Source organism: Genypterus blacodes, unplaced genomic scaffold (genome assembly GCF_046128005.1).
Source record: "Genypterus blacodes isolate CSIRO-AG114 ecotype Tasmania unplaced genomic scaffold, CSIRO-AGI_Gbla_v1 ptg000106l_1, whole genome shotgun sequence".
NCBI lineage: Eukaryota > Metazoa > Chordata > Actinopteri > Ophidiiformes > Ophidiidae > Genypterus > Genypterus blacodes.
This window is the reverse complement of record NW_027466910.1, coordinates 220,817-248,509: the sequence shown is the minus strand read 5'-3', so window position 1 is coordinate 248,509 and position 27,693 is coordinate 220,817. Positions and strand designations below refer to the sequence as shown.

The 27,693-nt window shown below is 44.2% G+C and overlaps 1 protein-coding gene across 1 annotated transcript in view; it reads right to left on the bottom strand.

Annotated features, from left to right (window-relative positions):
- Positions 1 to 27,216, bottom strand: part of LOC143008677 (tomoregulin-2-like) — an 81,856-nt gene extending 54,640 nt beyond the window's left edge. The window contains exons 1-2 of the mRNA XM_076160536.1: positions 26,449 to 27,216; positions 17,571 to 17,680 (exon numbers count right to left, since the gene is read on the bottom strand). Coding sequence (XP_076016651.1) covers positions 17,571 to 17,680; positions 26,449 to 26,641 — 303 coding nt within the window. The 5' untranslated portion in view covers positions 26,642 to 27,216. The remainder of the gene's footprint in view (positions 1 to 17,570; positions 17,681 to 26,448) is intronic.
- Positions 27,217 to 27,693: the final 477 nt, after the last annotated feature.

The following is a 27,693-nucleotide window of genomic DNA, read 5'->3' as shown; positions in this document are numbered from 1 at the left end:
TTTTGGCATTGGTTTTTGAGGCAGGGGAGAGGAGTGAGGTTTAAGGGGGATGACAGGCAAGGAAGGGGGAAGTCGTGTTTAGATTGAGGGGGGGAAACGCAAAATAGGGCTGTCAGGAAGTCACAAAGGCGTCTTGCATCTCCTGCTGCCTCACTCCTTCTTCCATCGCTTTCAAAAGTTTCAACTGATCTTGCAACAGCCTCGTCTACAGGAAAAAATAAATAAAAGATGCTAAAAAAAGTTCTTAGTTATTCATGTGGGATTTCTCTTGACACGACAGTCGAAAGAAAGCGAGCTAAGGTTACAGAGAAACAACCACTCGCCTCTTATGCTCCTCTCACATTTCTTCACGCAGCATTTCTTTACATACCGCAAAGGCCATAACAGACACACAGGCCTTCCTGCTCCAGCCTGCTTCAGCTCGGCTCGGTGAATCACTCAGCTTCAGCTTTTTGCAATGTACCCTGCGACAACGGTCCGCTCGGTGTAAGAGAGGAGGAAGAGTCAGAAAATACACCGGCGACCCGCCACGGACACAGGCATGGAGACAGCAGGTGAATGAGAATGAGGGGTGAGGGGGAGGGGGGGGGCGAGGCAGACATAAGGTGAGAAGATTTGATCCTCCAAAAATTCTCTGCAGACAGGGAGGGTGGGGGCCGGCGACCGGGGGGCCATATGGCACAGCCTTCTGTGCCCGCTGGCCAAGGTTTGCTAAAGTCGTAGACATACCCTCAGACCTCCACCGTGACAAAGGCTGGACGCCGCCGCCGCGTTTCCCCTGCTAAGGAGGCGAGCGCAGACCCCAGCGTGTGTCATTATGTGCGAAGCTAGTGTGTTAGTGGCGGGAAAGCGATCACGAGTCCCCATTCTTCATCCGCACGCCTTTTTTGTGTATCTCTTCCCTCCATCTGCTTTGTCACAGGAAACACATTTCCCAGTGAGCTCCTGTAGGGGCTGCTGTGGCTCTGCCTACCCTCAGCACTCTTCACCTGACTTCCAAAAAGCTTTGGGAGTGCAGCCAGCATCTGTTGTCTGCCTACCTGCCTGGGATCGGCGCATCACACACACACACACTCGCCCACCAACGCACGCACGCACACACAACCGACACATCTGCCGTCGGAGCGCTTTGTACAAAAAAAAAAAAAAAAGGCATCCAGGCCTTACCAGGTCACAACGCACAACAACCCAGCAAAACAAGTAGACCCATCATTACTCACTCTGCACCTCTACTGCAGCGCCCGATGCCTCAACCAACGACCGATATAACTGCTGCCTGCCAGGGGAGGAACAAAGACAGGTGGTTTATAGGAGGAAGGGAGGTGAGAGTGTGGGGAAGAGGGAAGGCAAGAAACAGGTTTAATAGGGAAAATGTGAAGAGAGGAGGAGGAGGAGGAGGGGGGTAGTGGAGGGGTGGGCAGGCAGGGTGAGAAGGCGGAGAAACCAGGAAAGATGAGATTAAAAGGTGACAAGAGTCTAAGTGGCGGGCACAGAAGGATGGTAGGATGATAGTAACCACGGGATGGAGAATGAGGTGGGAAACGTGGAGGAGTGGCGAGGACAGAGACAAAGGCGAGAGAGGAGAAACCGCACGAGTGGGAGACAAAAGGAGGGGAGGGGGAATGCAAAGTGAACCCGAGCGCACGCATCAACGTGTGACAGAGGAAGGAGAGCGTGACGATCCGAGGTGTAGAGCCGCACGCGCCAGAAGACAACAATAACCCCACAGCGGAGCAAACAAGTCATCCATGCCTCCATCCAGCAGACGTCCTCGCCACGCACACGCCGACGTGTCCTCTGACGGGAAAATTGCCGCCATTCTCGGCAAAAACAATCAGTCGCCTACTTTAAAGTGCTGGGTTTTGTGTCGACGATTTGACACGCGGCAATTAATATATTCACATCAACACAACACAACAACTGGTCAATTAATATTAGATGCTCTGGCTTGAGATCATGCAAACGTCTCATGCTAAGTTTATCAAAAGGGCCGCGTCCTCAAAACCTACTAACAACCTTCTGATTCATCTGCTTCTTAGGATCAGGATTACTAGGCGTAGACTGTACAAGACTTCACTGCCAGCAAACATGAAGCAGTCATTCCTCGCTCTTGTAGCTTTCAGGGAACGAAGAATCCTCACGTCCTCAAATCTCTCTGCGTTCCTCGTGAACCTGAGGCGAAAAGCGAACACCCGATAACAGACTTCTGGAAGGTAAATACCCAACCCAGAACTACAAAACTACTGTAGATGTCTTCCGGAATTACAACACACACATTTTTTTCCATTGTCATATTGGAAATTTTACCTCAAGAAACCACCAATCGATTTTTCTACATTACATCGTTTCCATTACACATTATTGGATTCCCAAACTTGAAAATTTATAAAATGTACAGTACAATGTAAACATGGCTAGTGTATGTCTAGCTATAATCTGTCTACATAATCTATAATCTATTATAATCATAGTCTGTCCACAGAACCTGATCTATTTAGCTGTAGAAAACAAAAATGAAAAAGATGAACAATATTTATGTTTTTCTTTGGCATTTATGGAGTTTCCTCTAATGCTGAAAGCGTGCTCACCATCATTTGCCCTCTAGGCTACAGCTGTATGAAAGCGATTTAACAACACAGATTGGTTAAACTTTAATCGTGCACAAGTCATTTATTCATTGGACGCAGCAAGTTGGAATCACTGTCGGACGTCCATCCTGTCTAACTGCCTCTGTCTCGTCTGACTGCCGCACAGTCGATGCTTCAGCCGGCGGTGCGGGCTCCAGTTTGTTTTTATCCTCGCCTAGCATGTGTGTGCGGTGGGTAAATGGCGGCTCTGTACTGATGCCAGGAGACGGCGGCCCAGCGGAGGACAAAGTGAGCGATTGTAGAATGGATACAATCTGCACAGGCGAGTTTTATACGCTCTCGCATTCAATCCAGGCTCTTAACAGCATAATCGTTTCATTCAGCAATTCGGCAAACATCATCAGCTCAGTTCTTTCTATATTGACCCTATAGAGCACCATGTCACCCGGCAGAGGCTCAACAATCAGCAATTACCACTGATATACTAATGAGCTGCTGCTAGGCGGGCCCATTATTTCTATATCAATGGCCAATTACTATGTAACGGCGGTTGCTTCACACTCAGACAAGGTTGCCAAGCAGTGAACTCGAGCCCTGAAAACGATCTCACTCAGTCTTGGTGTTTATTTACCTTTGTACTTTTTAATGAGGAAGGTTTTAGTGACACCTGAAGGGACCTGCTGAGGCTGTGAAGTCATCAGTCTACAATACAGTCACATTGAAACCCAAGGATCATTTTTGAAGATTTACGATTAATAACTTGTGTGGGTTACAGATTCAGCTTGGAAATACATTTTGAGATGATATTATGATCATTTCAATGGGTTATTTTTGAGTGCAGCCTTTTATGCCATTCTAGTAGAATTTTATTTCAGGCTGTAGAGACTTATGAGCAGACCTGGGCAGAATCCAGCCTGCAGGCCGGCATACATTCTAATCTGTCCAGTGGGCCTATTTATAAAGTGTATATTAATCCCACCGGCCCGCTCCTTTTTAGTATGTGAGCCTCCAGGCAGTCATTTTTATAGTGCATCCCTCTCTCTCTCTCTCTCTCTCTGTCTCTCTCTCTCCCTTTGACCCACACAGCGAAGGCTATAATTGGTTAAGCACAATATCCAGTGTTTCTCATCCGCTGTTGGTGGAACGCGGCGGTCCGAGCTCCACAGAATACACAAAGGCCGTGCAAAAATGACTAAATAAATAAATAAATAAGCAGCGATAACAGAAACAGCTTCATTGGCACAAAGTGCTCCAAATGAACCGGCTTTGGGTTTCCGTGAGTGGCTGCAGGTGACAGTAATGACGGCGGAGCGGAAAAGACAGAGCGCCGCAGCGCTGTGCAGAATCATTAGGTAAGAGTGTCAAAGCAACTCAGGGCTGAATGTGAGCAATAAACAGGGGAAATAGAGTCTACATGCTGAAAGCTCCCGATATAATCAATGCATTCATTATCACTACAAATGACGTGAGTGACGTTTCCCGTGCAGCGCTCCTCATTACCAGTCTGCCGCTCTCTAAATGTCACTCGGTCGTAGGTGGTGACAATAAATAAATTTACTGCGTCTGGGCTGTGGGCTCATGCAGACTCTTCATGATTTCTTGATTGTATTACAACGAGCACTGTATATCACAACATGATATATGCTATCATTATTATTATACTATAAAACCAATATATGATCGCATAAAATATGTGCCAGCATTTGTCAGCAAGTCTGCGTGAATGGATTTTTCATGGAAATTGATCAAAGGTGTAAACCCCAGGCAGAGACAGAAGGGAAGAAGGGAGGGAGCAGCTTCTGCAAAAATCCAGTGTGGAAACAGTGACAGGTGTGTGTGTGTTTGTGTGTGCCTGCAGCCATTTGTGATATTTTGTCAACTCCAATTAAAATGTGGTTGATGAAATATTACACATTATAAAATTTAGTGATGGTTCCAGAGCTCCATATTCAGAATGAGACTTCAGTGAAAAGTCAAATCTTGCATCATGCTGGCACAAGTGGTTGGTTAGCAACATATGATGAGCATTCAATGTTTTCATACACAATGTATGTATGAGGCCATTCATTTGGTTTCTTTCGGGGGGAAAATTGTAATGTTCTCCAAAATTTGCGATAACAGTGATGTAATGAGTTGATTGCTTGTCCAACCGTTTCTAGATGAGTAGCATTCATGGCATTCTGTGTCTCGCTGTAACATGTCAGGTGAATCACCGCCACCACCAAGAAACTATGCTTCAGAGAAATGCGTGGTTCACGAGTTTGGTCCTAAACTTCTGACACTTTCAGAACTTCAATCACTAAATTGGGGGACAGTTGACGCCTATCATACTGTCATCTTGACCTGTCGTCTGGGATTTCACCACCATCCTCTTACAATTCTTAACTTTCCACAGCTAAAAGTCGCACATTTTGTAGAAGCCTTGAAGTTCTTGATTAAAATTGATTTGTTTTCCTCCTCAAACCTCCTCCCAAACTAATGAATGAACCTTCTCCAGTGGGGTGTATTCTGTCTGCTGTCATGCTAACACAACCAGGGACTGCAGAGTACACTCACAATCTGCCTGACATTCCCGAGAGGACCTGGACTCAAATTGACTGAGTCTGACAGCTACTCCATCAGCGACTCAGACCAGCACATTTGGAGCTGAAAGCCTCAACCACCAGTGACTCACACTCAAGACCGTACCCTCATAAACTACATGGCAATAAAAGCAATGTTCAATATCATCCCAAAGAAAGTTAATGGCCCAGAACTGCTGAAGGGGGACTTTATTCAGCTGATAAACACTCCTGGAACCTCCTTGTGAAAGCTTTCAACCTATCCCAATATTAAATAGGGGTACTCAATGCTTCAGTGGACTGTTGTGCCTTTCATCAGCATCTCTGGTATATAAAACCAACTCCATTGTAGCTTTTGACATTGTTTTGCTGTGGAAAAACCTTGTAGGGGAAAGTCGTCCACCCGTTTCTGTTATGGGCAGATGGGGCTTTGTAAAGATGCAGCAAATGGCCTTCAGAATTCCTCCTTTGAACTAACTGTGTCCTCCACCATGAAAGATGTCTGGGTCGCTCTCTCCCACCTGTACCCAGCCTCACTGAGTCTCTTGGAATCACATATAAGAGTTTGAATCTCATGCCCAGCCGGTGTGTGGGCTCTGCCAGTTATTGCGCGTTCCCTCGGGTTTCGCTAAGTTTGGGTAAACTACAAGCTTGATCTCGTGTCCTCATTTGAACCAACAACATTGCTTAACTCCAGAGTAAAAAAGACAGCTTCAACGGTTCTATGCAAAAGCTTAAGAAATATTCAAAGAAAGAAAGTTTAAAAAACGTTACGTCATCTGCAAAGAATTGATTTTTACCTACAGCAGTGCTGCACTGAGATTACAGCCGAGAGCAGAGCTGCTTTACCGTATTGTTCTTCACCACTATCTATCGACTGCTAAATCCCACCTCAGCCTCTTGGGTTTCTTAAGTCAAATAAAGACCTAACAACCATCTTCAATAAGTACTTACATATCAAATTCAGCAACACTCTTTCATACCACTGACCCCCACATTTTGCAGACATTTTTGAAGCATTTTCCTAATGTGACCTGAGACAACTTTCACTTGTGATCTTGATCCAATTTCCACACTTTTTAAATGAGTGTTGTAATTATATGCGCTTCAGTTCAGCAGAATTAGAAACACATCCTTGAAACTGAAATTCTTCAGACGCTTTGAAGATGGCAGTGGTGGCAACCGGAATCTTAACGCTGAGGTAACTAACGGCAGAAGTGTATCAAATCTTCCCTTTCATGTGAGGCACTTCAAAGAGTACTTTTAATCAAAACAGCTACTTCCTGGTGGATAATAGAAGTTTTTGTGAGGTTACGATAACAAAGACTTGCTGGGTTTAAAATAATGAATAATGGGATGATTAGCACACAAAGGGTTTTGATCATTTTAGCTCCCGTTTTACATTCAAAACAACTCAGAACTCCAAAATCTCCTATTTGACAGAGTCCGATGGAACGGCCTACCTAATTTATTAAATGTTTTACCTAATAATGTGTGAACCATTATAAATTGGATGAAGAGTAAAGACATGGGCTCTGACTGTGTTAAAACTATTCCTTTTTCTTCTTTGTTTTTAATCTCTCACCTGTCCTCAAACGGACAGCTGTGACAACTCTTCTTCTTCCGAATCATTATTCAGCATGACGAATGATTGTAAATGTGAACATCAATAAGTCATGCTTTTCTTTGCCTTAATGCCATTAGCAGAAGACAACTCCATACTAATTATGGGTCATTATAATTAAGCATTTTAAAAGAAAGCTCCTGCAAAAGCCACATTATGTCTGTATCCCATGCAAAACGGACAACTGGGGTATATTAAAGACTTCCTCACTGCTGGCACTCCGACATTACTGATACGTGACATCTTGTTGGATTCCGTCATATCCAGCGACTGTGTCCATTCTTAAAAGAAATCGAGATTCCAGACATGTCTCCCTCCCCTGCACGCTTGTCTGAATGATCACAGAGCAGCTTGAGAGATCAGATGATAAAAGAGCCACTTTCACATCTCGTTCTCACACCTGGTTAAATGTCAAACAGACGACATCAGATTGCATCACCATTCATTTAGCATGCCTCCAGTCTGATGTTCTGCCGCGACAAAACTGGATGAGAAGCTCGAACAGCGGGCGACCGAGATCTGATTCTGATACGTTGGCTTTCATCGTGGAGACATAAACCTCTGAGCATCTCCAGAAATAACTCGTCTCTCAAATATCCAGCCAATTTCAGAGTAACGTTCACGGTTGAAGAACGCGCAGAAGAGACCCTGGTCAGTTGCCAGGACAGGGACAAGGAGTGTAAAGGCAAGAAAATGGTGAAAAAGCGTGTCACTTACAACTTACAAAGCTTCCGTCAGCCTATTAGCTGTGCAGCTTGCGTTCGCAGCTTTGCCCTCGTTATCTCCAGGCCTGCTTGGCTTCCCGCAACAATCAAGAAATGTTTTGCCCTGCCAACTCTCGTCCTTTAGTCCGGCACTTCAGTTGAACACACAGGTGTTTCCACTTACTGTGGCTCTGAGACCTTTTCTCCCACTCCTGCCATTAACGCGTCCCTTATTCGTTTCAATAAAGAAGTGTGAATGCGAGGACAATGTACAAATCTCCCTGTGGGTGTATTAAAAAAACAAAATATAATATACTGTCAACACAATGCACACGATCCAGACTGATTAGAAAAGCGACAAGCGGCAAAGACGACGCTATTGCTCAGCTTTATCATGCAAACACACACACACACGCAAGCACTCACACACAAAGAGCCACACATGCAAACACAGACGCATCCCTCATCCGCAGAGACCTGACTGATAGCCTGATCCATTTCCTGTATCCATTAGAGGTGGCTCTAGATTATGCAATTCATCCCAAGGCTATCATCCACCTCTATCAATAATAAACATCTCTTCGAAACTGGGGCTCGCCTCAGAGGATGGCAACGGCACCGCCCAGCACGTTCTACTTCTGATGAAACCCTCTTGTCTACTCGGCCTGCGTCACACACACACACACACAGACACACCGCATTTGCTTTCCACTCTGCTCGCCTTCAGTTATGGAGAACCCCCCGGCCTAATCTTTACTTATGCCTCCTCGCGCTAATCGAAGTGGCAGCTTTATCAGCTCTGACAGAGACGTCTCGGCGGGCGTGGCGGTGGCGAGGAGCACCTGTGGCTCATGACAAGAGGCAGACGTTCTTGTTCCCAGATTCCTCCGCGTCTCAGGCGTGTCCTCTTTCTTTTTTCGTCCGCCCGACTGGTGGACATGTGATTGATGTCTGGGACGTGACCTGGCGCTGGGGCAGAGTGAGAAGCGAGTCAGCTGAACACCAGAGGGCCTTTCATGGCAGCTTATTAAAGGCTTGGAAAAGCTGCTGTTGCTTAAGCGCCGGGGTCAAATTCCTTCCTATTTCACTTTAATTCAACTTGTTTCCCAGGGAGAGAATGCTTGATTAAATTAGACTTAAAGCCCACCGGTATAGTAGCTACAGGTAAACGGCTTGTTTTACAGGCTCAGCAAAGTTTCATTAGTTTTGTTCTTCTTCCTGAAGTTTAGCGAGGCCACGCCACATTACCCAAGGCGCTTAGGAGCACAGCACAGTGTCACAGAGGTTGAACTGCAGAAAGAACAACAAGCCAACAACAGATCTCTGCGGAGCACCATCAGAATGAAAATTGTGTTCGGTGCCTGACACTGTGTTGTATTCCACAGATCCCCTGGACAGACGGGCGTCAACCGCTGTCTGGGAAACAGACAAACTCCGACCCCAAGACGCCTTGACATGTTTACGCACACGGGTCCCAGGTCCGCACGACGGATGGGGAAGACGCGGAAAGACTAACAGAAGACTGAGACGAGGGAGGAGGGGCGAGCTGTTTGGACAAGAGAGAGGGGAGAAGGAGACAGAGGGGAGAGTAATGGAGGAGAAACGAGGCAAAGGGAGGGGACGGTGACGAGGGGGGGGGAGAGACAGGAAGATGGAGAGAGATAGAGGGAGACTGGGAGGTGGCTGGCTCGTGCTGGTGCTCTTTAACCGCGTGGCAGTCTTCTCTTGATTAGGGCCTCGCTCGCCGGTCCCCACAGAGTCTCCCCGGAGACGAGTTCCTCTGTAATGGTGTCTGACAGGCCAGCCAGAGCCACAGAGGAGCTGACACAGATGCTGTATTTTTTCGGAGACGCCCTACCCGGTTGCTCCCCGAGTCCCACGTCTCCCCCCTCGCCTTGATTGAGAAGCCTTAATGTGACAGGCAACTTGAAGCCTAACTATGCTGTAAAGTCTTTGACATGTACATCATACTTTAGTCTGTACGGGTAAAAGAGTGGCCTCATACTCACATATATGTGGGGGTGAATATTGCCATATTTTGTATTGAGCCTTTCTCTCCTCAGCATACCACTGATTTCTTGGACATGTCTTCTTTCCGCTCTAGTGTCCTCAGCAACTGCTTGGACTCAATGCGGATGCGTGACAGCGACGGACGCACAAACCGAGGCTAAGCTGTCCCATATTTACTGCTTCTACATACTTCTCCGTCTGCTGTGGCTCAAGCTACTTTGTCTAAAAACAACAACTAGAGTTCCAACTGTATGGAGCTTGTCATATTGGGGAACATTAGCTTATCATTTCTGTTTGATCCGTCCATTGCAACAGTAAGTTATCATCATTTCAGACACTACATCCTTGCTTGTATCTGTGGGTTACTTCAGGTTTAAAGCTTCAAAGATAATAAAACTGATCTAGACCTACACTCAGGAGCCACTGTGGTTAAACACAGGGTTAAGTTTTCATGCTGCACTCCTGCGACAATGAGCTTCCAGCAGTTTGTCTTCACCCGGGGGTTCCATTTGTGTAAAGCATCTTTACAACTAATCCATGCTTGTCAGGAACGGTACATCATCAGTTCCAAACAATATATCATACACTTTTATGTTAAACTAACTGCAATTACGAGAGCGGAACAAAGGAGCACAACCAATGTCCTTTATCACACGCGGCACTACACAACCACAAGACAGGGCGCCGTGTAACATATGAGCATTTGTCCAATACACAATGAGACAATTCCCCCATTAGCGGGGACTTTTCCTATGGTTGCAGGGGCCTGGTGTATTCAGCCCGCGGATAGGTACTCTGTAAGGTGCCGGTGCTAACTCTTCTTGCCGGTTTTAATTGGTACATTCATCATGGCATTCTAGGAGGAGGCAGTGGCCCACCGCAGAGGCCTGTGACAGGAGGAACCCAAGAAAACTTAAGGCCTTAAAGGGCTCGCAACTCTCCAAGCACAGATAAACCAGCGAGAGGACCAGATATACGAGGGGAGACTAGGGCCAAGACGAGAGACGCAACATAGGCCGAAACAAACAGCAGGGGAAGAGGGAGCCAGGAGGAGACGGAGGCTTGAAAGAGCAAAGAGGATTAGGATATGCAGAGGACTGGGAGATGAAAACAGACCATTAGCATATCTTGTTATAAAAAGGGGAATGCATTAATTTGCTTAGCATTAGCATGGAAAGGATCTATCTTTAGCCCTGACACCATTAACACCTGAGCACAGTAAAAACCTTGCTTTTGTCCCCCAAGGTTAGTTTTAAAGATTTTCTTGCCTTTACATTTCAAGGCAGAATTGAATGAGGAAACCCCACGGTGAAGAGTGGGTTATTGCAGACTTTTACTCCACAAACAAATATTGTTTTCAGCTTAAAAGAGGGACATTTCAACAGTGCTTACATGAAACAATTGGCGGGCGCGCCTCAATGACAACTTCCAATGTAAGGAGAAAACAAAACAAGCTGCCAATTGTTCAGCAGAGTTTTTGAGTTGTACAAGCTCAAAGTATATTTATAATCTGTTTTCAGCAAATACAAAAACAAATCTATTCAAATATACATAAACTCACATCACAAACAGCATTTATTCCACTATGTAGCAAATATTTTTATGAAATCCTGCTGCCAATATATGCAAAACTGTCTCATGCTGTCAGCCAACAGCCAAGGCTATAATGATAATCTTCACTGAATTATTCCAAGTCACATTTTTGACATTTTGGATAGCTTGGGGAAAGGTTGGGAGAAAAAAAAAAGGAGCTGTAACATCTCAGTAGTTTCTTCCAAGGTCGAGTTTGGAACAAGTGTAGAAAACAAGCGTGGGGACGAGATGTTAGAAACGTGACCTGATTCACCTCAGTCACGTCTGGAGATAGTCACCATCTAGATAATGATGAGTAAGACTGACTGAGAGGTTACGATTTTAGTGAATCAAGTTTTTTTATGCTATGTTATGGTTGTCCTCTGTAATTGAAAGTCCATTTCCCTCTGACATTCACATCTGAAGCTTTACATCTTACAAAAACAAACTGATTTTCACCATTTCTATCATTGTGTGGTTACAGCCATCCAACAACAAGGCAACTGTTCCTGCTGTTTACTGATCGGGCTGTTGGTTGAGGTTTAGATGCTAAAAACAACATTCTATTGGAGAAGAAGCAGCACTCAACACAAAGCTGTACCTACTGGAGTCCTTCTCCTTAATGGCTGCCCTGAGATTCAGAGACTGATTTCTTACAATCCTATCAAAACTCCTGTGCAGCCATTTTCCTACATAAGTCAGATAAACACCCAGAGATCAGCTTGGCATTGAAGGTCTATAACCTGAGCCACAGATGACTGCACATTATCATCCTGACCAGGGCCTCTGCGTTTTCCCTTTAATATGCACCCACATCAGGAAGTATCCACCATTATTCAAAAACTGAAGCCTCAGTCCGTGCACATGACCCCCAGATAAAAGGATGATAAACGAATGCAAATATATGGAATGGGGTCTGCATTGGAAACTGGAGTCCTTCCCACCTGGGCACCTGGGCACATGTGCAGGTGCGTGACTTAGCTTACTTAATAGCGAGTACTTCTTCATTCTGCAGTCTGCAGGTTGGAGAGCATCCGCAGCTTTGTGCTTTGGAGAGGTAGAAAATGATTGTCTTTGGTGCGACGTGAAGGACATGCTGCCCTTTCACGCTGCTACCCATCAACGTCGCACCAACATGCATTAGCTCTCAACCCACTTTTGAAAACGCTCAGAGCTTCAGCGGTTCTGCCATCACAACCCTGACATTAGACAGCATCCGGCGGTGAAAGGCGGGAGAGCAATTTGAGGTCAAGCATTACAGCGAATAGTACCCACATCAAACAACCAGCAGGGAGGATATTAAAGACCAAATGTGCTTCCAACATTATCCTACACTCTTTTATATGAAGTCGATAAATATCGGATGCTGTCTGTCTGAATGTGCATTATGATGATGCTAAACGCGTACGAAGATGTCAGAGGCTACCGTCTGTTGTGCTTCTGTCCCTGCAATTGCGTCAGGTGCGGCATCGCTATCCTCCTACTCTACGTGTCAATATATATTATATTACTGTAATGGTGTGCAGGCGGGATGGGAGCCATTACCGACCGATCAATTCTAGTCATATCCCAAATTGTAATGGTTTAAGAATCCAACACATCCTTTTAATTCAGCTGTGTCCAAGAAATACAGCTCATCAGTTATGCCAAGTACGATCATAAGGCCCACATCAAGTAGATGTCCAGTAACCCATTTTCCATTTTCACATCATTTTCCTTCAGAATATGACAATAAAACAATTCTCTCTAATGTGGCTAAAGAACAGTTTGTGAAAAGTGTCAAAAAAATGCTGAAATTTTAAAAGGATACCAATATTAACTTCTATATTGATACTACGTCTACAAAGGGTTCTGTAACAAACTGCTGCAAACATTTCTAGGTTGTGTGTAAAGACGTTGATGTCCTCCTGGTTATTATTACACGCATAGAGATTATAAAATTCATAGATCATTCAAAACATTAATATTTGAAATGCTTTGAGGCTTTATATTTTGAAACCAGCCAGAAGGAGGAGATATTCTCAGGCATGCTTTGGACATGACATCTGTGTAATCACAAATAGACCAAACACCGCGAAGATTAATGCCAATTACTGTTCAATTACAATTCTTGTACCAAACAAATGTCTTTTGGCCATTCCTCATCGCTCCATATGGTGTTATGAATTACATGATGAATAACAAAGAAGGTCCTTATTGTTTTGCAGTCAAAATTAGAAACAAGCAACACATTTGGGGGCCACTTCTCCTGGCTGTGAACCTCCATCACATATTCACGTTTACTGCGTCTCTCAGGCCATGTGACCTCAATCAAAGCCTACCACAGAAAAGGATTTTGCAGTGACTGGCTGAACTTTCTGTATTGTATTCCACCCATCTGGAGAGTTTGACCCTGGCCTGTTGTCAGAACGGTTGTTCTAAGTAATGCTGACACAAATGACACCACATACTAACTTCAGCTGTGCTATCATCTGTCTCCAATTCATCTGCAAATTCTTCAGCAGGAGCCCCTTTAAACCTTGGGCACGTTTATGGACATTCCAACACACAATCTGCTGCAATTTAATATTGAACTTGTAAACAAACCGATCCGTCCCAAGAGCACACACAGAGCTTTCCCATTCCTTGCCCTTTCTGACTTAAACGCCTTTCAGAAATGATTAAATCAGGACTCTTTACTACTTTTTGGAAACATGTTAAAGGAATTTATCCAATGTGTTTTTTTGGACCTGTTTTTCATTTCTGCATTATTTTGTGTGTTTATTTGTACATTTGCCGCCGTCGCTTGTCTTAATGCCCCGATGGCAAATTGTCATTCTTGATAAGACTGAGTAATTATTTTACGTCTACTGTAAGTAGAATTGTACAATGTTAATAACCTGGTAGGAATAATTATTTAATCAACCAAATTCATAATTTAGAAACAACGTAAAAATACCCATCAGAATAAAACAATTATCAATCAATTACTTTCCTTCACATTCTGTATTTCCTGAATTGGATTCACGGACCTTAAGTCCTGTGTGTGTGTGTGAGGGAGAGAAACATCGCACAACAACAGATTCAAACAGGCAACCATAAAAGTCCCATTACAGAGAGCACTTAAAGGCGTCCCATGTGTGTTGGACACCTTGTCCCCACATACATTAAACCAAACACGCTTTCTACCTTTGCCAATTAAATTCCAAAGCGTTTCCAAGTCTTTTCCAAGGTAGTATTAAATGTAATAAAGTCACATTTACAGCTACTGTGGCATTGGAACATAAGAGTCAGTGTGCCTGCAACGATCACTTAGAACCAAGACGTTAAAACAACATGTGTGACGATGACACAAGTTCTGTTTCTCGTCAAGATGAACAAAGGATAGGGAAACAATGTCATACCAGAGCATTTAGAGGACATACTCATGACAAATATCTCACGTGTGAACTCGTCTGACATTCTTGCTCAATTTGTCAAGATTAGCATCACAATCAAAACAAGTTTTCTAGGAATTTCCACGACTCCAGAAACTCTAGACGAGGTACTGCTTGCTTTTCCAGCTGCAGCAAGAAGATGAATTATAAAGAGATGTTGTGTGTTTAATCAATGCTCGGCCTTAGTGACAGCAAAGCAATAGTTTAAGTGTTATAGAGGATGTAGCTTTTGTGACTCTGGATAGTGATTGGAAGTCTTGGCCCCTTCAAGACTTGGTGTGAGGTGAATCTAATGCATGTTGGCAATGAATAGTGTTCATTGATTCCACCACATCAAACTCACTTCCTCTTCACAGAGCCCCTGCATGCCTCTTCATCTGGCTCCTGTGTGTGTGCGTGTGTGTGTGTGTGTGTTTGTATGTGGCACCGAGGCATTTTTGTCACCTTTGACGGTCCCGAATGACGAGCTCACCCATGAAAAATCTTTGACCCGTTTAATTGACATTGATTGGGGATGACTGATTATTTTAGAGCAGAACAACACTTCCTAACCTTGGCAGATCAGATTTGGCGACACTGGCAACAGGCACCTTCCACGCAAACACACACAAGATGCACAGCAGCGTTGACCTCAGATCCGCGGTATTAAGGCAGAAATGTAGTAGAAGTATGGAGAGCGCCTCAGTGCACAGCGACAGGAATATCAGTGTGAGATTTCCCCGTGAGGAATGGAGCTGTAATGTCATTTATCTGGAGGCCTCTGTTCACGTTCGCTCCCGGGGAAGTACGAAATTGAGATAAAAGCTGGTGACCAATCGAGTGTCAGCGCGCTTAGTGCCTGGTTGCGCTGATGACGCGCCGATAAGAAGCACTGCACCCACATGCGTGTTGTGTCGTCAGAGCCCAGTGGTTTTCGTTCAGCCGGGCTCTGCGCAGCGTATTAGTCGGCAAAGCACGCAAACGTTACAGCAAAATCAATACCCAGCTGACTGGTTTGCTCCCCTTTTTATTACAGGCCTGCTCGTAAAGTTAAGTATGAGTCATTATCAAGAACAGCATAATTTCCCAGATTTATGCCATTAACATGAGCCTTTTGGTCCTCGGTCTCATCAAAGGCAGTGCTGTTTATGGATGTGGAAAGTCTACGATGGCAGCGGAGAGTGACGTGGGGTTTCATAAAGAGCTATAAACTGCATGCATCCAACCAACCGTTCCCCTGGGGTCTCATAATCTCCAATCAAGACAATGGACTTCGATCCTGTTGATTATCTGTCTCTTAAAAATATGACCTCATTTCCAACGTATTTACTTTTTCACCCATCACACATTTACAGCCACACTTACAGACAGAATGATCTTATTAGCACACATGTGGGATGTGCTTTCTCTTCACTTACAGCCAGCGCTTCTACTTCTAACAGGATTCCCACATGCTGCAGATGTTGCTAGGTGAATCTAAACTAACTAAGATTTAGTGGAATGGGATCTGAGGGACATATTCTGTGTTGACCTACAGATCAGTCCTATACCCTTAATCTGCTAGCGTTCCAAAACCTCTAATGGAAGAAGTCTTCAGGTCAAACTTGTAGTTCATTTGCTCTGGACTGAATCAATGCTGCTATAGTTTCCGTTTACCCTCGGTTCAGTTTAAGTCGAAACTGAACTGAATTTACATTTTATTGTCCCATAGGGATATTTACACCCTGCATTTAACCCCACGTAACCATTAGGAGCAATGGGCAGCCACAGCACAGCGCCCGGGGACCAACTCCAGACCAAAGCCTAGTGCCTTGGTCATGAGCAGTGGCAGGAGCATTAATCTAATGCAAATGCTTTTTTATGTAAGGAAACATGCAATCTCAGTACTAATCACTGTGCCACTGTGTCACCCGGTTTGGTTTAACACATTCCAGCTGAACCAAAGTATAAGAACCGCCCAAGTCAGGAAGTGCAGCGGGTGGAGAGAGAAGGTCACAACAGAAAGACCAAGGGGACTGAGTACTGTGGATAGTATGGAACATAGAGCAATGACAGAATTGGAATATGATTGGAATTCAGTCCTACACGTCCTCTTAGCTCAAAGGCAGGAGTAGCATGCTGCAATGCGCTACCATCCCTGCGTGTCTAACAAGCCAGATGCAGAAGCTCTCTATGTTCTATAATTCCCCCACTCAGTATAACTACCCTCATGATTAGCCTCAACTACAGATCAGAAAATACCTCTGTACAACTGAATCTGGATAAAAACTAATCCCTTCCATTTATTCTGGAAACAACAAGTCCTTAGAAACTACCGGAGTAACTGCTCAGAGAATAATCAGAGATCAATTGCCAATTTATTTCCATGGTAACATTAGCAGCCAATTACAATCTGATTAGTCATGAGGACAAAATGAAAAACAAGTTTCCAATGTACCATAAATATGTAACAGCAGGATCAAAAATACCTGGAAAGTCAAACCGCAGCAATGTGGCGATAACACAAGCGTAACCCGGGAGATCTGTTTGCAGAACGCTCAAACGGCTCTTTGCTGCTCCCCTTTAAACATCCAAACTAAACTAAAGATCAAAGAAAATATCTAGCATCTTTGAAGTCATTAATTACGCTCCTCTTGTCACAGGAAATCTGTGATCATCTCATGACCTGCATGTCTTTATCACATGACAGGTCGCTCACAGAGGAGTGCTGCACTTATTCCTGCCTGACATCACAACATCCACTCTGAAATCACTTATATCTTACATTAAAACAATCTAAAATAATGTGCACTTGTGTTACTGAAAGAGGGGGAAAGAGTCTTGAATCTAGAAGAATCGATTAAACCCTCCAGAATCAGATAATGGCTGACACACACATGGTCATCAGGAGCAACTAGAATTGTCTCCTTGTTGCTTTGTACCATAGGCAGGGTTGTATTTATGATATATGGCTCCTTTGTTCACGTCTTACAAACAGCACAAAATCTACTGATGTAGAAAAACAAGCATAGGACTCACACTTCTATTGTTCGTCTAATCTCTATAAAAACCAGATGTTTACAGATGGTTTCTCTGAATAATGAAAATAATAATAACATTGAAGCCTTGGCTCTTACCTTAAAGTCGCAGATACATGTCACCATGTTCCCGATTCTTAGACACTCCCCATCAAACTTGCATGTGTTGGTGTCGCACAAGAACAGGTCTGTGTCCCGGTCATCAAAACCTGGAGGACCAAAGCCAAAGGAAGACATTAGTGAGTAAGTGTTTCCCTGTTCAGCCCTGAGGCTACTCTCACCCAAACCACATTCAGGGTCATTCATAATGAGTGCCTGCCATTATTCATGGCTCCCACTGCACCGTGAACCCTTTGATCTCATAGTGTACACATTAAAAAGGAAATGCATCTACACACACATCCCCGTCCTTACCTGGCGACATGATGCAACTAAAAAGGGAGCATATGGAAAGAAGTAGTGTTTGTTTGTGTACGGTGAGCCTGCCTCCCAGGCATTGTCCTGGAGAGGCAAAAACTGGGATATGATCCGATTCAGGCTCTGTTAGAGATCTCAAATGACTCCAACAAAGCATCCCGAATCAAATCAAAGAGTCGCATGAGCTTGAGACTGTAGACTGAGCTTGGGGCTATTAGTCTACGTGAACTTAATACTTACAAGAGCAAACCAACGTATAAATAGGTTTTGCATTTCAAAGAACATAATGTAAGTCTTAATTCAAACATTTCCATCTGAAACAGATGCTGGATATGTGGAACCTTACCATAATCTCATTCATTCTACAGCGAGGTGGTTAAATCATCAAGACTGAAATATTACAATTCATAGAAAGGAGCAACCCTCCAAACACAGGACGCTCAGGTGACATTTGTAAGGTTTGATATTGACGAGTTCTCATCTGGTCCGGCTGAACATAAACATACAGACAGGTGTACGTTGTGCTGTTTGGTAGATCTCTGGGGTTGATCCTGGGGATATCATTCTGCTAGCTGAGTATTTATGTTAAGCTGGAGAAATGAGGAGAACCTTGAAGACACCACTACTCTCACATCTGTCCTCGAGGGTTTCCCAAACCAACCACCACCCCCAACCTGGGGCAGGTGTTCGGACCAACACAGTGGAGGAAGTGCAAAATATGCACGTATCTGTAAAATATGCAATGTTTACAGATTTAGTTTACTACTACCTATGTAATTTAACTTGTTGTGTGTGTTTCATACAAAGAGTGAAGGTCTGAGCACTTTTATGGCAATGAATCAAATTAATATGCCAAAGTCATAGATGACCAAGAGGGCTAATGAAGTGACCGCTCATGAATTTCAAGAGTTCTGCAAAAAGCCTACAATACTCCACAATAAGCAAGTACAGCTTGTAAGCTTCTGTTTCTGAGTTGAATTAACAGCCAACTATGTTTGCAAATGAAGAGTTTCAGGGTCCTTGCAGATAAAAAAAATTGCCCTGTAAACATTTTTGGGGTGACTGACAAAAGACCTCCAGCTTTGTGTACCCACAGATATGTTAATTAAAAGCTGTAGTTTAATTGTGCTTGCAGGGAGCAGCCTTGGTTGTCTTGTATTGAATTTTATCCTGTTTATCAAAGCATTAAATGTGACAAATAATTCCAGAGGAACTAGTTGCAAATCCAAATAGCAAGTAGTGTGACTGGTCTACTTTCATATTCCTCTTATCCAAATTGTCGGGGGCTTTTTCTTGTTATGGTCAGTTCATGCTGTGTGGAGATTAAGTTTACCCAAAAATGCAAAGAAGCTCTGAAATAACTAAGCAACTAACTAAATGATGTGTTGGACTGAAAGCTGAATTTAGCTCTCAGCGGCAATAAAGATTTCATTACAGGAGGAAGTAATTTGACCTCAGTCTGTGTTTGAGTAACATCCTGTGAATATTAATTTAAAGAATATTGATGGCCAGCTCGCCTTACAATTTAAGCTACTATTTCAACCCAACAAAGTTTAACATGTTACTTGATTAGTGACCATGACCAATATTGTAATTTCACATCATCACCTTTACTCACATCTGTTGGTAAAATTGTATGTTCAAGAATTATCATATATAATAAATGTGCAGTGTATACAAATACACAATTTATTTAGTTTGATCATTTAACATTTAAGCATAAATGTCATCCACATAACTGCACCCCTTGAGCTGGTAGGAAGTCACTGGCACGCTCAAGGGCACTTCAGCAGTACAGAGGTCTGAACCCAGCCCAAGTGATGAATTATCAGGTCACACTAGAAACTAAAGTATCAGCATGAACAACAACGACTGAAGTTTGAGTCAAACAGCGAAAAATTCCCATACCATCCCACAATCAAAATCTATAAAACTCCATAGTATGATGATAACTTTAACAAATCAAAATCCAGCAATTAGAATGCTGCCTCTACAGGTCAAATGAACCCAGAGTGAACATGAAGGAAAGGTTTAAGTCCATTCATCAGCCCCCTCATCCACATATTTCCCAGTGCTATTTTCCTGTACACGTCTCATTATAGCAGACACTTAGCCACGGCACCTGACACCTGACTGTAATATACTGCAAACCTACTTCTAAAAGACCCAATGGCAGGCTACAGGGGAAAACAATCCTGTGCTAAAGCAAATCCGCTATCTGCCAGAGTCCTGAGTCACCACAAAGTGCAATCTCTCTGAGCAAACACGCAATCATCAAGGCCAAGAACAATTGCATAAGAGGTCTGGGCCCCTGGGATGCTGGTACGGAAAAAAAGTCCTCAACCCATCAGCGGCAAAAACTGGCAAATAGGCGTCTGGCATATTGATGATGCTCAGTTAAGAGAGGCAATGTCGCGATGTGTCCTTTGAAGTCTCACTGGTGGGCCCGTTTGTAAAATGGAACAAAACGTTTCCTGAGTGACAGACTGTAGGAAAACATAAAGGAGCAATTCTCTCAAATGGGACGAAAGAATGCGTCTGTTCCCAGTGCCATCGAGCTGTCTCCTTTACCAAGAAACAGATGTGCAGCTTGCATCACTTCATGAGCCAATAAAGGAGAAGAGAGCACGTATCACTTGTGAACAATAAGTGGGAGGCATTCATTACCGCCCCGAGACGTCCTCGTCGTCTCAGCAACAACCGAGCAATCAAGACTCCCACCGAAAAATAATCTTCCCCTCAAGTCCGATCCCGACAAAATCAAGCCTTTATTGTTACCGCTTGCTCTGTTTACAAGCGTTTGTCATTTCTGTTGCGGCCGACCTCTAAATTAAAAAGAATGAAACCTAACGACATTAACAACCAAAATCGTTACTTTTCCAAAAACATACAGAATAGATCATTTTCTAAATACCCACAATGCTACAGTGTGCGGCGCGTTTGCCAGCTAGCGCATACTTGGCAAAGTGCTGGTGTCAACAGTGAATCATGACTTACAACCAGAGAGGTTAAAGAGGTAATTTCTCTTATTTGTCAGGTAATGGCTTGGGGAATGCAATCAATTCCGTCTAAAAAGGGCATAACGTTTGCATTAATAAAGTCTACAGGAATCACTGTAAGAAACAAACAAATCAATGTGACCTGCACGGAAGACATTTCTCTTCCTCCTGGGGAAAGTTTTGTTTTTGCACTCAAAAAACAATTTGTATTTGTTATTATGATTACTTCAGGTTCAATCCGCTGGAAGCTGTGTGGGTTTCAGGAAATCTGTCACATAAAAGACGCAAAGAAAAGCTACTTAAAAATATGTTTAATTCATAAACATTGGGATTGTAGGATTTGGCAGAGTTTTTGTCCAAGGTGAACTGAAATACCAAAGATACCAACATATTATGGTGAAAAATATATGTGAGTAAAATCAGTCACAGTTATATCTTTAACTCATATCATTGATAGTTCCATGTCTTCATTTCCATTTAGGTTTTATTTTGAGACCTTTTCAATTATTGAATTTCCTCAAACACAATACAACAATATTTCTACTCACTTTCTAAACCACTGCACACACTGAGGGAAAACAGGCCTTTTAGATACTGCATACTACTATACATTATAAAATATAAATAATTAACACAAGTCCCCTTTAAAACATTGACACAGAAAGTTTCACAAGTAAAATCTGGCAGGAATGAAAATCTACTATATTTGTAATACAGTCATATTAAATATTGGTAGTTTCTTGTTGGGTTCTGTCTCATTTGTGAGGGTAAATTAAGCTGCAGTGACTTTTCCAGTTGAGTCCTCACTCACACTCATCCTGGCAGCTCTGATTGCTGCGAGAGCCTCGGAAAAATATAAAATATTAATGTTACAAAACTCGTCTTCAAGAGCAAAAGAAATCTGACACATTTGATCTAAAATTCCCCAAACTTCAGATGTCATCTGAACACAGGATCCTTATGATGAGCAATAAGTAAAAAAAAAAGGGCATTTAAGAGGTGCAGAAACCTCATAACTCACAGATATAAATCAAGCCTAAATGTCACTTTCTGGGAGCTCAACAAGCATTTGGGAGAAGATTAAAGCTGCCTCCCTATGGAACAAGAACCTTTTGTCTGAAATAATTTGTTATTGCATTCATGGAGCAACACGTAATTCTTCAAAACTGGGGGCCCTGATTTTCCTACTTTCCTACTTCGATGAGACTCAGCGCCGAGGCAGAAGACGAGAGCGACAGCAGCTTGACCACGTGACGGGTGAGACGGGTGAGACGTATTCTGACTGTGAGCTTCGACAGTTTTGCCGTGTTTCATCTTAGTTTACTTCATCTTCGTTTGATCCGTTGCCACGCATCCCGAGCTACTCGACTCTCCGCACTTCTTCTCCTTCACATATGGGCACGAACACGAGAAGGGGAACGGAACCCCGATGTTACAGGGCGCCGGTTTGATACATGTTCCCTACACGACCTGTGGTGCACTGTGTCAGCGCCCGGGACAACTTGCACTTCCTGCTTCTGCCCCGGCGGTTCCAGGAGGAGATTACAGTGAGCTGAATAATTAACGAAAACAAGCTGGCAAACATCAAATATTGAAAAGGTAATGTTTATATGCGAACGATTAAGATGGCAAGCCAAGCACTTACTTGCCTAAAAGAGGGAGCTTGTCGGCCAAATGCATCTACTCCCCGCCGCTACCTGGAATTTCACAACACTGAGCAGAACCAGGAGTCCTTCCCATGCTTTTTTTTAAGCACTGTGCTGTTCAATAATTAAATACAGTGAATTAATAATGAAGGCTGAACAACCACAGTGGTGAGACATCCTTCCTTGACCTTTCTCATACCTTAAACTCTTGCCATACCTCCATTTTCCTTTCACTTTGCAACAGGTTTTCAAACGTTCCCATCAACAATGGGGCTTTTTTTGATTACAAACTCCCGTCGGCGGTTTTATCCTGTAACACACCGTCCCCTGGGTGTCGCCCAATTGTTCTCTGTCGGAGGTAGTGTGGCTCCGCATGCCAGATCAGTGCTTTTCCACCTCTGCGTGCCGACCAAATCTTTTGCCGGCAGACAGACGGTTTCAGCCGCACTACTGGGAATTTCCCTCCACTTGATGGGATTTACAGGAATTCAAGAGGCTTTGCATATTCTCCCACTTAACCCTGTCACTTTGGCTATCGGAGCATCACGTGGCCTTTCAGAGTCAACAATACCAGCAGGAATAGATGTCCTCCCTAAGGATAATGAGGTAAATTAGCAGTAAATTATCTGTGGCAACTCACTCGTACGTTTTTCAAGAGTTATCTGGCCTTTTACGCAAAATAACCAAAGTGTGGAGAATCATACAGTACAGCTCTGTTGCTCTTAAGTAGTTCCAGATGATAAAATAAACATTTACAGCTCCAAAGACAATTTGAATCTACAGTCTCTTTTTTCACGCAAAGACGCAAAGATAGACTTTGGTTGCTATCACCTTAAACTTGAAGTGAGACGTGTTATACATTTAGCATGCACACTCGTTATGCAGCGGTGTTAAGTAACAGCACAGCACATGAAAACAGCTTCACACGTCTGAGTTTGCAACATCTTAACCACACACACATAATTGCTTGTTAAACGGCTGGATAAAACATTTCAGTCTTTTGGATGTTTTGATGGCAAACATTGTTTGACAGTTGGCAGGAGACCGGGAGATGCCTCTTTTCAAAATTACACTGAGTTTGCTCATTTACGGAAAGTGATACAAGCCAGGATATACAGGAGATACCTAATGTCGAAACTCTGCTTTCTGGTCACTCTGCAAAATATTGACTCCACAGTAAATTGTGATGGATGAAATTATAAACCTGTCGTGTTTTGCTTGGGAGGATTTGGCCTTTTCCAAAATCACAGTGACACGTATAGAAAGTAGATGAATAGAGCTCCAGGTATGCGGGCGATATCAGGCCATCGAGCCAGGATTCATCACAGCGATGCTTATTCCTATATTTGGCAGCGTCAAGTCTTCTCTGGACATTTTAAATGCTGGTAGACCAAATGGTGGAATTTTTGCCAGCAGCAAAACAACATGTGATGTGAGCAAATGTCCAAATTAAAATACATACCAAAGTATATAAAAATAAATGCTTAAAAAACACTTTTCACTTTCCTGTTTTGGTTCCTCAATGCTGCACCAGAACCAGAATCTACAAAAAAAATCAATTTCTCAAATCTGTCCTTGTATTTTCTAGCAGCCTCCTGCTGTTCAGGAGGGAATCTTTTGTTTCACATAGTCGCTTTTTGTCTGTAGACAAAGATTACCTGCCAGCGCTCAGCCCCCCCAGAAAGTGCGGAAATAGCAGGCATCTCAATTGACGACAGAATGCTCTTTCTGTTGCAGCCTCCCCGCTCGACTGAAATGTAGGGGGAATTTCTATTTATTTATTTATTTAACTCGCCAACTGAATGCAGCTTTAGACACAAACATTTAACCCAACGGAAGAACAGAACCGCTGTCAATAAATCCTCAGACAAACACCAAAGCTGGAGCTAGAGAACACATCTCGGGGCAAAGCCTATCTGTGCTCCATTCAAGGTCTACCATGTTCTGCCACAATAACACCATCATGAGTAAAGCAGGTGGTGCCAAGCTGAATGGCAACGGTTGTCAAAGTAAATCCCCCTTCCTCTCTGTTTGCTTCCTTGGAGCTGAATTTGATTGAGGCTCATTCAAAGATGACATTGTGCCGAGACGGGGAGCCCATTTTTTTTTTGCGACCCTCCTCCCTTGAGCAATTCACTGCATTTCTTAGTAGTGGCGAGCTGCGCTGATCAATAAGTGTTTTTCATTATTCTCCCCGGACTGAAAATGGTCATTCATTAGTGCTGTTAAAGAGCGTGATGTGCAGAGAGGAGTGGATAATTATGGCTTCTGCAATCGCTGCACGGTGCCTGTGTTTGTCATTTTATCATTAAAATGGGTTAATCTTTCTCACCATGGTCCACGTGTCACTGGCTGTGCTTCTGCTCCCTTCTTGTGTGTGTGTGTGTGTGTGTGTGTGCAGGCGTATTCTCAACGTGTGCATTTAAGATTCCTCAAAGCCTGTTGGGATAAAAGCCTTCGTCGGACTGCATTTGATATGAGAGTGTGTCAGGAAGTGGGGAGGCAAGCAATCTGGCCAGGGTGTGTACGCCATTATCAGTCATTACAGGCAAATGATGACCATTATCAGCACCATCAGCAGCACCAAAATCACCTTCCTGTTTTAAAACACACACCCAGAAACTATACACTAATTGAGATTCAGAGAGGGGGAGTGGCGTGCGTGTGTGTGTGTGGTTTATATTGCAATTACTGCAGCAACATAAATTAAAAGTGGTGCTCAAACTGGGCACACCTGTGGGGCAAATGCTCTGACATGCTCTGATTGGAAAACTTAATGTGGCTGAAAAATGAAGATGAGCCGGAAAAATCAACCACGCAGCAAAACATGAAGGCAGCGCCTCCTCCAATGCATTTACATCATAATGATATAAGCTGCCTGGAAAATCAAACAGCCGGTGTTTGGACTTATTTTCAGCTATTTTCCATTAAAAAAAAAAAAAAAAAAGAAAAAAAAAAATACCTCCAATTAAAAACATTAGAATCTTAAATATAGGGGTCCCAATCATCTGCCAGGGGGGGTTTCACACAGAGTAGCTGTACCTGTACTTATAATAGCCTCATCAAGTGTTTACAGCTACCTAGTGACATCCAAATACCATTACTGTGACGTTTGTGTAACCTCCCTTTAAGATATGAAGCTTTCTGCTATCATATTTGCCTCTCCTCCGAGTTTAACTGGTTTTCCTTATTTATGAGTCACACCAGTCTGACCGGGAGTGTGTGGTACCAGTCCGTTCGGATCAGGCAGCGGGGACAGAAGACAGTATGGCGGTAGATTAACAAAGGAGGAGAAGCGCTTGGCCCGCTCCTTTTTTATTTATTTTTTATTGTATTTTATTTTATCGCTTTGGGCACCGGAGAGGGAAAATAAGTTGACAGAGCCGCTGGGCTATAAAAGAAGCGTCCACTTTTATATTCACTGTAAATGAGAACAACCGCGGTGCCGAATAACGCGAAGGAAATGAGCGCAATAACCACAGACAGCGCGGCGGAGGATTATTACAGAATTTAGGGGTTAAACCCGGAGACACATATGAGATAAATATTCATATTTACAGCGTTTAGGGTTTGAAATAATTCCGTCTCTCACAAGGACTCGATGTGTGGATAAATTAATCCCCTCTGTCTTCACTTACCGTCTAATCGAACATATCGATCTCTTTCCGGTCGAGCAATTATTTAAACATGATCTGCGCCGCGGGTCTGAGTCCAAACTCGGGCTCCAGGCTCCCCGGCAGCCCCCCAAAAAGTCTGCAGCCTCTGCGGGCTGCAACCCAACTCCACAGGCTGCCGGACAAACACAACACTGCCGCTTGTTGTAAACTTAATTCGGTGTATCCTGGTGGTTTAACACGCTAAACTCGACACACACACATCTGGGTAAAAGCAGAGAAATAGGCTGCGGACTCTCACCGGAGCAGTTCCACCCGGTTGGCGTCTGGCAGTCGCTGAGCGAAGACGGGAAGGCGCGCAGCTGCTCCACAGGTAAAGTGGCGAGAAACGAGACCAGCGTGATCCGGAACCAGCCCCCCGCCGTCCCGCTCCACTGGCGCAGTCGTCGGGGTGAACATGGGAGTGTTGCCTGCGCCGCCACGGGAAGACCCATGTCTCACTAACCCCGGCAGCCCAGGCGAGGTGGGAAACACACGGAGACGGGAACGTACAACTCCAATCCCGGCAGGTTCAGCGGGGCGCCTAGAGACCGACAGCGGACCATTTTCCGAGCGAGACTGTGCGCCCCATGTAGAGCCCCGTGTTGGCTCACACCGAACGGGTTCCGCCCGATCCAGGAGAGGCTGCTGGTACCGCTGCTGCTGCTGCTGCCGCCGCTGCTACTGCCGCGACAGGACGACGGAGGTTAGCCGGGAGGGATGGAGGAGGAGGAGGCGGCTGTGTGGGATGGAAAAGTTGGGTCTGACCGGCGGAGGATGCGCGAGGATGGCGAGAAGGAGGAGGGAGGGAGGAAGATGGGAGAGAGAAGGCGGGAAGGTGAAAGGAGGGGAAAAAGAGGCTTTGAGTTGTTGTTGGGGGGAGAAAAAAAAAGAAACAGTTAAATGTATGATAGCTCCCGAGAGCCGGAGGATCCACGGACGCGGCGCTGGAGACGACGGCAATTGTGTCAGCGTAATATCCACGGAGAGAGAGGGAGAGAGTGCGGGCTGGAGGCAGCTGCTCTGCCGGCGAGCGTTCACTCAGTATGGACGGTGCGTTCAGAGGCACGGTGAGTTAGGGTTTCTCTCTCTCTCTCTCTCTCTCTCTCTCTCTCTCTCTCTCTCTCTCTCTCTCTCTCTCTCTCTCTCTCTCTCTCTCTCTCTCTCTCTCTCTCTCTCTCTCTCTCTCTCTCTCTCTCTCTCTCTCTCTCTCTCTCTCTCTCTCTCTCTCTCTCTCTCTCTCTCTCTCTCTCTCCCCTCCAGCAGCTGGTTTCTAGCTTGGTTATGATCACGTGGAGTGTGATGCAAAGTAACGGGAAGGTTTTTTTTTTTTTTTTGGGGGGGGTACCGTTCCTCTGTAATAATGGGAATATTTCATCAGTGAAGAGGGAGAGAGGAAGGAAAGACAGAAAGAAAGAAAGAGAGAGAGAGAGAGAGTGAGAGAGAGAGAGAGAGAGAGACTTTGAGGGTTGGCGGTGTGAGGGAGTTGCTTATCTGTAATAATTGG